Below are 12,414 nucleotides of genomic sequence, written 5' to 3'. Positions count from 1 at the left end.
ACTTACGGAATGGTTGAGCTTCAGCTGTTTGGTCCCGCCTTTGTGTGTGTGTGATTGTGTCAGGAACTGTGTGTGTACAGAGGAGGTTGGATCATTCTCTTCCTTTCGTTGTTTCTACCTGTTATTTTCTTTTTTCTTACACTTTTTGTTTTAATCTGTTTACCTAATTATGTATCCTGCTTTATCACATTTCTCTTCTACTTCATCATCTGCCTCTTTTGTTTTCTCATCTTTTGTTTTCTCATCTTCTGTCACCTGATTTATATAATCTTCCTAATTTTCCTTATCTCCCTTCGCTGCCTAATAATCCAATTTTTCATATCACTTTTATCTCACCTGCCTTATTATTTTCCACCTGAATCGGGTTTCTGCTGTGTCGTGTTCTAACTCTGTGTTCAGTCATCTCGTGTTCTGTTGACCAATCCACACACTAGAAAATGAAGGGACGACGACGTTTTGGTCCGTCCTGGACCATTCTCGAGTCGATTGTGTTGACTTGAGAATGGTCACACAATCGACTTGAGAATGGTCCAGGACGGACTGAAACGTCGTCGTCCCTTCATTTTCTAGTATGTGGATTGGTCAACATACTTCAGCCACGTTATTTTGACTCATCGCCTGCATCTTGTGTTCTGTTTCATCGTCTTGTGCCTCTTCCTATCCTCGTTACCATCTGCATCATACTGCATTATCATCTACATCACATTATAATGTATTATCTGCATCTTCTGCCTCATTTTCTACACTATTCTGCATTAACATCTACTTCATCATACTACATTATCATTTTCTGCATCTTGATCATCATCATCTTCTGCATCATCTTATAGATCTTCAGCTTGATCTTTTACTAATTTTTACATTGTTATTATTTAAGTGCTTAAATTTAGTTTTGCCTTTTCCACATTTATCGTCACTTGTCACTTTTGTCTTTTAATGGTTTGGTTCTTCATCTCATTTTGCTTTCGTCTCTTTATCTCCTGCGTCATTATCTTCTGCCTCAACATGTCCAGTACAGTAATAAAGTAAAGAACAATTGTGTACAGTAATCAATAGGTGGCTCCTTTGGAGGTTACGGGGATCAACGTCCCCGAGGCCCGGTCTCCTACTAGTCCTCCACGAAAGTTAAATGCCAACAGCGTTTGGTGATATAAGGCGGTCACCCATCCAAGTACTGACAAAACCCTACGTTTAGTGTAGGGTAATTGTGTACAGTTTCAGTTAATTGTGAAGGTGTAGGTGTAGGTTGTGTACAGTAATTAGGTGTAGGTTGTGTACAGTAATTAGGTGTAGGTTGTGTACAGTAATTAGGTGTAGGTTGTGTACAGTAATTAGGTGTAGGTTGTGTACAGTAATTAGGTGTAGGTTAATTGTGTTCAGTAACCAACAGGTGAATCATGATTGTGTACAACAATCATCACACAATCATGACTATCTACCCACAACAGCTGTGTAATATAACATCACTCGAGTACAACATTAATTATATTCCATTCATAACAACGGAATTGGCCTTATCTCAACTATGCACTTAACCATAACGAGCGATAATCAGACACAACAAAAGAACTACACCATAAACCTAATATCTTATCTTCACAAATCGACTTGAGAATGGTCCAGGACGGACCGAAACGTCGTCGTCCCTTCACTTTCTAGTGTGTGGTCTGGTCCACATCTTCAAAAACATTACCTAAACAAAACAAGATAAAAAAACCAAGAGGCATAGTTGAAAATCCAAGAGAATTTTCGCCTCTTGGAAAAATCTAAGAGGCGTAATGTTGAGCATCTGTGTCAGGAAACAAGAGACAACACTCCCATGATGGGAACCTAATATACCCTTCACTCATTACCCGAGTCCACTTTCACACAATAAACCATTATGATCATCACTAGACAATGAGTTAATCACAATTCCTGACAACCCATTATAACCTGATTAGTAATACACTCTTAACCACACTCATTTGTAAGTCAAAATAATTTAGCGTTGACGTGGGAGCTTCTCCAGTAATTAGGCGAAATGCAACACCTTGCTCTGCAGCAATAATAATACAACGCCTTGCTCTGCAGCAATAATAATACAACGCCTTGCTCTGCAGCAATAATAATACAACGCCTTGCTCTGCAGCAATAATAATACAACGCCTTGCTCTGCAGCAATAATTATACAACACCTTGCTCTGCAGCAATAATAATACAACGCCTTGCTCTGCAGCAATAATTATACAACACCTTGCTCTGCAGCAATAATAATACAACGCCTTGCTCTGCAGCAATAATAATACAACGCCTTGCTCTGCAGCAATAATAATACAACGCCTTGCTCTGCAGCAATAATAATACAACGCCTTGCTCTGCAGCAATAATAATACAACGCCTTGCTCTGCAGCAATAATTATACAACACCTTGCTCTGCAGCAATAATAATACAACGCCTTGCTCTGCAGCAATAATAATACAACGCCTTGCTCTGCAGCAATAATAATACAACGCCTTGCTCTGCAGCAATAATAATACAACGCCTTGCTCTGCAGCAATAATAATACAACGCCTTGCTCTGCAGCAATAATAATACAACGCCTTGCTCTGCAGCAATAATTATACAACACCTTGCTCTGCAGCAATAATAATACAACACTTTGCTCAACAGTAGTAACGAAAATAATACATCTTGTTCTACACCAGTAATGAAAGTAATACAAGACCTTGTTCTACACCAATAATAGAAATAATGCAACACCTTGTTCTACAGCAATAAAAGTATAAATGAGAGTAAAGGAAGCCTTTTCTGTAGATGAGGATCACAATACTTCTTCAGTCTTTAGCAACTACAGGTAGGAATGACATGAGCAGCTGAAGGTAGATTCTTCCTTCGGCAACATGAGTAAGGTTATCAAAGAGGCTTTAACAACCTGAATGCTTTTGTTATCTTCATGAGAATAATCACTGAATTCAGTATCGAATAACATCATTGAAAATACTTTTTTCCACGTCCGTATCGTTGTGATTAGATATTTTTCGCCTCTCTATAAAATAATATATAGTGTTCTTATCTTAATCATTTATTTCGTAAACGCTTTGAACTCTGTTAATAATCCAACAGCTTAATTACTTCAGCACAGCTTGTTTAAATCTTAGACTGCTTTTATGATAATGAAGGTCAAAATGCTAATAATTCTTCGGATCAAATGCTAACCTCTTAATGTGAAAAAATGTAAATATATTCTGTTTCCAATTTAGTGTAATTGGCTAACAACTTACCAGAGATATTGTTATATTATGTTAATATTAATATTGTCGTAAATATTTATTCAGCTCTTTTGTTTGCCCTCCAAATTATAAGATTTAAATTCTCTCATTAGGAGCTTCTTGAACTGCAATTTATTAATCATAATTCTGATCAAAAGTAAAAAAAAGAAAACATATACACAAAGGCTCCTACTAAGCCGCTCAATTATTAAAAGGGAAATATGATATACTAATATATTTCACTCCTAGCCCCGCATGCTGTGGGGGACACACACGTAATTTCAAACGTAAATTGTAATACATTCACCCATGAGTAACATCAATCAGAAAGTTAAGCTTAACTCTAAGTTTTAGTTACCTATAAATACTTTTCACTTATCATTAGTTAATCATTTTAATTAACGGGTAAATTCTGAAATTACCTGAATCCATGAGCAATTTGAAACTTGTATATTTATACATAGACATATCCTATCATACGACTGAAATTATGAACATTTTATTCAGACGCTGTTAAATAAATCAATCGTACTAAAAAAACACAAAGTGGCAGGACTGCCCTGACGACCGGAGGAACAGGCTGTAAACAAGGCCTTCTGTGTCAGCGGCATCAACTCCTTGACCTCCGTCAGCGCCAACCACTTACCTCACAGCGCCTCCAACCCTAAGTACCTCCCACAGCAGTTAACGAACGGTAAAAAAGAAAACTTATAACTATCTCAGAGCAACCACAAATGGCCACACCTGGTTCAAAAAGCAACCACAGAGCATATTAGCATACTGAGCATCAGGGTACTCATGCAGCAGCTTGAGCAGTAGCTGCAGCCACGCCCAGCACAGCACGCTGGGGCACAGCAGCGGTGCTCGAGTGACAGACAGTAATTAGAGTGCCACGCCTGGCTTCACAGCATAATGAGTATTGTGGCCCCGCAGCTCATATGGAGGGATATATGTGGGAGGGAGAGACGCTTAAAGGGGTCGTCTTGGGAGGGGGGATGAGGGGGTTTGTAATGCGGGTCATTTAATTGTGCATGGGTAAGCCAGGATTAAAATGCTCGCGGAATTGTTTAGTGAACGTAACATGCCTTCCAGATGATGTAAAATTCAACTATGATTATGTCGGGCGGTTCAGTGCTCGTACATTAGCGAGTTTTCTGACGGCCGACGCATCACGGGCCGAGGTCCCTGTGTGCCTTGTGCCCGACACATCACCGGACGAGGTCCCTGTGTATCTTGTGCCCGACACATCACCGGACGAGGTCCCTGCGTATCTTGTGCCCGACACATCACCTGACGAGGTCCCTGTGTATCTTGTGCCCGACACATCACCGGACGTGGTCCCTGTGTGTCTTGTGCCCGACACATCACCGGACGAGGTCCCTGTGTATCTTGTGCCCGACACATCACCGGACGAGGTCCCTGCGTATCTTGTGCCCGACACATCACCTGACGAGGTCCCTGTGTATCTTGTGCCCGACACATCACCGGACGAGGTCCCTGTGTGTCTTGTGCCCGACACATCACCGGACGAGGTCCCTGTGTATCTTGTGCCCGACACATCACCGGACGAGGTCCCTGTGTATCTTGTGCCCGACACATCACCGGACGAGGTCCCTGTGTATCTTGTGCCCGACACATCACCGGACGAGGTCCCTGTGTGTCTTGTGCCCGACACAAATTATAGGTTTTTAACACTGTATATTCACAACTTTATAATTATTCAATCACTGCATACTGTATATCAATATACACTATGTCATAATATATAATCATTTGTTACATACTGTTGACAAATATTATTAATTTTTGAAATGTATGAACTAAATTTTATGTATGTGAATTTATGCATCATGCTTATTGTTTGATGTTCTTATCCGTCCGAATTAGGAATGCATCTAAGATGATTGTATAGAATTATATCCAATTATTCAAAAACAATTACAAGTCAAGCAACTTAAATAAGAATTTATCTAAATAATTTCTCGATTGTTGTGCCTATTCAAGTTCATTTTCCTTTCGCTGCACTGTTATCACTAAACATGAGTTACAGTTACCGCCTTAAGCAAGTTAGTGCAGACTAGTGAGTGAAATATAAGGCATTAGTGAATGACTTTTATTTTTACAGAAATCACAGAGATGAGAATAGACTTTATTTAAAGTCTAGAGCACTGTACAACTGCAATAAATTTTGTAACATGCATTAACTATACATTTTGTAATACTATACACTAATAATAGACACCATATGCTCACAGCAGCCTATAACATTCTGTACTCATTACAGAATGTGTCACAAAATCCATCCATGTATGTTATTTGCTGATAAATACTTTTTTCTGCTACAAATTATATACACATCGTGCACCCACTGTACATGAGTTATCTATCAAATTATATCAAATTTGTATGTTAATATCTACTGAAGTAAGTATGCATCTTCTGCATTTACGCTATTTTATAAATATTCATAAGGTGAACCGACTCTTGCCTAATTTTCCTCACATACTTGCCCTATAGTCTAAAACCTGATTGCATAAAAAATTGGATGATTGTTTTTTGATGAATCATTGCTTATAATTCTATACAATTATATGAAATGAGTCATAAACAAGCATTTATCTACACAAATTTCTTGGTGTTTTTGCCGATTTAGGTTTAATTTCCATTTGAATCACTGTTATCACCTTAACTCAGCATTACAGACACCGCCCTAAAACTAGTGCATGCTGTCGTGGTGCCTTAAATTGATACAGAACACACCGAGATGAGAATAGACTCGCATAGGCCGATAATGTGTAGCCTGGAAGGGCTTTATCGACTCTGACAGAGATATACTAGGAAAACATTTACCAATGGGGCACAACTGGGTAGGGTGAGGTCTGGTGGTCTGAGGTCAGAGAGGTGAAGGTGAGAGACATAGGAGTTCATGTTTGGCAATTAATATTTATGAAACATAAACTTAACTAGAGGGGACAATGTTTATTTTTATTCTTTCATTCTGTTTCATGGTGGTATAGTTTTTGATGGTTGTTGAATATGTGAACTGCTAATGTATGCCCACGACAGTGGGCATACATACGTTTTGTAAGTGAGAAATCGAGTATTTTTAACTGGCAAAAAGTAGAGTATTATTATGTAGAAGATGAGTCACAATAACGTAGCTGTAAATATGAGACCAAACCACACACCAGAAGATGAGGAGACGACGTTTCGGTCCATCCTGGACTAAATTATCAAGTCGATGGTCGAATTCGACTTGATAATGATCCATGACGGACCGGAACGTCGTCGTCTCCTTCATCCTCTGGTGTGTGGTTTGGTCTAGAATGTTGTTAAATGGGAGTATTCAAGGAATATTCAAAGATTTGACATGTATTGAAGGGCGGACGTGAGACGGTGTCTTCAGTGACTAGATGAGGAGGGAGGAATGTATCAGTAGAAAGCGCCAAGCCAATAGACTATATAGGACTTGGAAGAGGTCAGGATATAAAGGATGGGACGGGGGAAAGGAATGGTGTCCAACCAACTGAACGGTCTGGGATTGAACGCTGATCAGCACGAAGCAAGACTGTCGCTCTACCGTCCGGCCCAAGTGGTTTGACTAAACAGGAAAGGGCTGACGGGGGTAGTCGTGTTGGCCAGAGGCTCAGGCTTCTAACGAGTTTCACTCCTCCAGGCAGCCTCATTAGCCACAATTCATATTCATTTAACTTGCAGGATATCATAATATTGCGTGAGCAATTACGGAGTAATTAGAGACAATGCAGATTTTAGAGTATCTATCTATCTGTCTGTGATGAGGATCTCGCCTGAGTGGACAACCTTGGGAGTGGAGAGAACTTCCAAAGACTAAAAAAAAATTGCGAGAATGAAGTCTTTAAAGAAGCCATAGTGTCGGCGATTATATGCTCTCTCTCAACAGAAAACTCTCCGGGAAGAGTTATAACAACATACACTTTATTTTCTAGGACGACTGATGAAATTTGGAATTTTTTTGTGGTGAAAACCATGCTAAGAGTCTTCCCCTTAACCAGCCGACTGATGGTGTCTTCTTGACTACCTCCGGCAAATAAAACGAGGCCGAGGTAGGAATATAATGACAATATATCCAATTTTCCTTAATCGCATTTTGACGTATAATTTCCCTTAAATTAAACACTCATGTAGTCAAAATTGTAGCGGGTCGCTGAATTTACGTTACGTCTCTTTTTCTGTTAGAGGATTCGAGGGTAGGTTAGGTTCGGGCAATTTAGTACACCAGTTTAAAGTGACGCTCGTGAGAACAGGTCTTTGGCAATAACCCAACCAGCTTCAACAATATTATAAAAATGGCAGAAATGGCTTGCACGACTCCGAATCATAGGATAATTGAATTACAGGAAGACAGCCAAAAAATAATTACCACGAGACGGAATGAACCTCTCTACTGTCACTAAATATATCGGCCCCCAAAAATAAACTATGAACTAGATACCTACATTTGCATCGCTGATACATCTACCTGTTGCAGCTTGTCGCTAGTCTTTCAGGAGACTCTGCCTCGAATGGGGCCAATAGGCCTTCCGCAGTTACCTTTATTCTTATGTTCTTTGACGGATTCGTCATTCGTGTTGAGGACCTGTTGCCGAGGTAAACACCAGATGGTAAATTGCGTTTCAAAGGTCTTTTAGATATCAGTGTGAATTGTTGCACACTTCAGCATCTGGAGGAGTAATGTTAGCACCCCCGTGAAGGGTGGGGGAGCTTATGATGTATGCCCACATTGTACATCCAGTTTAACATTGTATTCGGACCTTAAATATTCAGGGGTTTATTGTATCAGTACATAATACAGCAGGGAGTTAACATTGAATCGTTATATCATACAGCAGGTGTTAACACAGTATTATATAATACAGCAGGGGCTAACATTGGATCAGAACATAATGCATAAAAGGGATAACATTATATCAGTGCATTAACGTTGAATCGTGCTGTATACTGCAAGTGTTGTGGTTATTCACCGGCTGAGTTACCTGGCAATATCCAGGCCAAGAATTGCCGACGCGTCTTTACTACTCACAATATACAACAATCGGTGTATTCACTACTCACGATATACACAACAATCGGTGTATTCACTACTCACGATATACACAACAATCGGAGTATTCACTACTCACGATATACACAACAATCGGTGTATTCACTACTCACGATATACACAACAATCGGTGTATTCACTACTCACGATATACACAACAATCGGTGTATTCACTACTCACGATATACAACAATCGGTGAATTCCGCTCATCGGTGAATATTCTGAAAATATACTCTAGGCCTAAACCATGTTGGTGACTATCGAGTATACCTACTCGTTTTCCAGCAAGATCTAGTGGTTACCATAATAAACCTTCAGAAATATATTTTTAAAGAAAAAAAAACAAATCAAACTACTCAAAAGTTACATTTTCATAACAATAGACGATATTCCCAGGCCTCAGGGGTCCCCCCTGAATTCAAATTTCCTATATTACACCTTCCTGCACAGGCAAGCTCAATAATAATGCATATTTTCCCTTGACACACGCCTTGATTCAATATGCACAATCACTACTCATAAGATCTATCATTGTAATATTGTAGAGCATCCGGGTTATGCCAATAACTCTTACTTGACAAGCTTTCTGCTCCTCTCTGTGTCCCAAGAAAATCCATGGTTTCCAATGTCGGCTTTCCTCTTGTTATGAAATATTGTAATTGTATCATGGGAGATTGAAGTCAAAACTTCGTTCAGTTATCAGCCAAAAGCAACCATCGCTAGAGGCAGGGCCCAAGATCTGAAATCCAATTTAGCATGAGATTTTCCCTGGTTCACTTGTCACTTAAAGACAGGCTCAAGAGCCGAAATCTTATTCAAGCTGTGAGGCTCGTTTGATCAAATGGAGATCTCGTGTCAAGAGTTTGGACTCTCTACAACATTGTCAGAATACATAGATTTATTTTAATTATCTGTAGGTAATCATGCTTATTAGTATGATTATTAATACCGTTATCACAATTATTTTGTAATAGCATAACATGGTACTACCATAATTATCGACAGCAATTTTGTATCTGATAATTTTTAAATGGAAAAAATAGTTCAATATTTGCATCTTTACCAAGCACTAAAAAATGCAGCGTGTCGCTCCTCGAGCACAATCATATGTGTAGTCTTGTCATGCCCGGTCAACACATCTGCATTAGTGCATCCAATCTTCTGGCTGTTGTAATCATGGTATTTGTGAGGGAAACCTTTGCTGCTGAAAATAAATTTTGTAATACAAATTTATGAATGTTTCTTTCTGAAGAGACAATTGAACGAGATTTTCTGCATGATTGTCAGGAATTGATCAAATGGAGTAAGAAGGAACTGATCAAATCATGGCAAGAGCAGGCAGGATATGTTGCCAGATCCAAACTTCGACTCCGCTACAGAGAGGTGTTGTCAAAATGTTTCGTTTCTTCACTCCGCTGCTAAAAACTGTTGTCACAACTCTTCGTTCCATTACTCCGCCAGAGCCAGCTGTTGTCACAATGTCCCCTTCCTTCAGTCCTCTACAGTGAGCTGTTATCACACTATCCCTTTCCTTCAGTCCACTACAGTGAGCTGTTATCACACTATCCTCTTCCTTCAGTCCACTACAGTGAGCTGTTATCACACTATCCCCTTCCTTCAGTCCTCTACAGTGAGCTGTTATCACACTATCCTCTTCCTTCAGTCCACTACAGTGAGCTGTTATCACACTATCCCCTTCCTTCAGTCCACTACAGTGAGCTGTTATCACACTATCCCCCTCCTTCAGTCCACTACAGTGAGCTGTTATCACACTATCCCCTTCCTTCAGTCCACTACAGTGAGCTGTTATCACACTATCCCCTCCTTCAGTCCACTACAGTGAGCTGTTATCACACTATCCCCTTTCTTCAGTCCTCTACAGTGAGCTGGTGTCACAGTTCACAAAGCCTCGGTCATCGCCGGACGACCAATAGTGCTCTCTCTTCCAGATCTTATTTTTTGAGTGTTTATAAAAGTCCATTGGGTTCTCTGATACAGTGCAAGGCCTGTTTTAGACGACTTCAGTAGCTTACATAGTCTGGTCGGTACTGTGATGGCCTCGCTTCTTGCTGGTCGGCGTCTGATTCCGAATTGTCCAACAGATTAATTTTTTTTAGATTTAGCTACTCAGACCGAAATATCCATGCAGCACGAGCTATAGTGAGCCCATAATACCAAAAAGTGCTTCAGTATAATTTTTTCTGTCTGTACCCAACCAGGTACCAGGGTCAGGTACGCGAGTATAGAGGAGCGCTCTCTGACAAATCTATGAAACTCGCGTCTCGACAAGTCCCGTTGGGCTGCCACAAGCCCAGCAGGAGTAGCCAGCGTGGTGATGGATCGTCAGTGTCAGAACATCCCAACATGGAAATTAACGAAGGGTGGCAAAGTTCCTTCCCTCACCCATCTGTCACAACCTACACCCAAGTAACCCCATGCACACGCCACCCACTTTGAAACACACATCACCTAACTAACAAGGCAAACTATTCTCTTTGTTCCCGCTGTTACTGTTCCAGTTACTTATTACCGTCAGTGAAATTTCTTTCAAGTTCCATTTGCTTTTTTATTACAAGAGTTATACCATCATTTCCTCCATTATCTATTCTTGTATTAGGATCTGGTAGTTGAAGGGGAACACTGCATCAGAGTTTCCTTCTGTGATGTTGCTCCCCACAACAGCTGTCGTGTCCAGGTTCGCCTCATCTGTCCCCTCTTAACGTCTCCTTGTTGCAAACCCTGCAGTGAACCTACTGAATCTTCGGGCATCTGGAGGAACTCCTTTCCTCTCTTCCCCCCTTGTTTGAATTCCTTCGGGTCGTTGAATGGCCAGTGGAACCATCAATCACCCAAAAGACAATCATCAATACCCCTTCTGTGTGTTTGAAGGGCTGGGATAAATGAACAGAGGGGATGATAGAGGGGGGGGGGTTCAATTATCAAGGGAAAACGCCAAACAATTTCGACTATATAGCACTTGTAATGAGCCAGGATAAGGATTTGAAATGGTACGATGGGAAAGGAATGGTGCCCAATCACTTCATTGGTGACATGGGAGAAGAAGCAAGGATATACCTATGGATGAAGGGCAGAGGAATGAAAGGAGAGTCTCGGTTGTGAATGAGAACTATGAATTTGTGAACTGTTAGCGGTGCATTGGGAAGGGAAGATGGTGTGCAGGGAGAGGCTAGTTAAGGGCATTTTATGGTGAAATAGTGTGTGTGTGTGTGTGTGTGTGTGTGTGTGTGTGTGTGTGTGTGTGTGTGTGTGTGTGTGTGTTTACAAATATATTCCACAACATACATAAAACTCCTAATGACCTACAGTTACTATATGTTTACAAGACACACGTGGTGGACCACCAGCTAAGAATTGGCCACACTTGAGGTAATCTTCCGTGGACCTGATGGGGTACAATTTTCTCTATTCCGGACGATTTGTTGCAAAGGCAAAACTTTTAACCAGTGTAGTTTATGGAGTCGTTAATATGGCGAGAGTGAATTACGTAGCATTTATGGGTGTTACCTGATAATGGTGATGTGTTAATCTTGGGTAATGTTGAAGAAATACATACTTTCCTTATCGTATTCCAGTATTAGGGATGCAAGAGCGCTAATTTAATCATGCAAAGGAAAAATTATGCATAAATGTCATGTTTTTCTGCGAGGTATATCCCTTGTATATTCATTCCCTTACCTGAAGATGTTCCAGAGTGGTAAGAAACGTTGTAGAAACTATATCCTTTAATATATATTAGAGTTTCATTGCCATGAATATCGGTAACTTAATTGCTTTTCTTAATCCAGAGTGTAAGAACATAGATGATAGCAAGCTTATACTAGAAGATATATATATATATATATATATATATATATATATATATATATATATATATATTATATTATATATATATATATATATATATATATATATATATATATATATATATATATATATATATATATATATAATATGAAACGCTTCACCCAGTTATCTCAACACAAAAGTCCATAAAGTCTTAATGAAGAAAACCTAGTCATAACAGTTTTTGTGTTTAAAATGCATGTATTATTACGAG

General features: G+C 39.8%; 1 protein-coding gene across 1 annotated transcript in view; it reads left to right on the top strand.

Annotated features, from left to right (window-relative positions):
* The first annotated feature begins 4,283 nt into the window (after positions 1-4,283).
* Positions 4,284-12,414, top strand: part of LOC123764685 (mucin-7-like) — a 97,680-nt gene continuing 89,549 nt past the window's right edge. The window contains exon 1 of the mRNA XM_069302728.1: positions 4,284-4,907. Coding sequence (XP_069158829.1) covers positions 4,284-4,907 — 624 coding nt within the window. The remainder of the gene's footprint in view (positions 4,908-12,414) is intronic.

This window comes from Procambarus clarkii, chromosome 48 (genome assembly GCF_040958095.1).
Source record: "Procambarus clarkii isolate CNS0578487 chromosome 48, FALCON_Pclarkii_2.0, whole genome shotgun sequence".
Lineage (NCBI taxonomy): Eukaryota > Metazoa > Arthropoda > Malacostraca > Decapoda > Cambaridae > Procambarus > Procambarus clarkii.
Note: the sequence above shows the minus strand (reverse complement) of the source record. Positions and strands in the feature narration are given on the sequence as shown.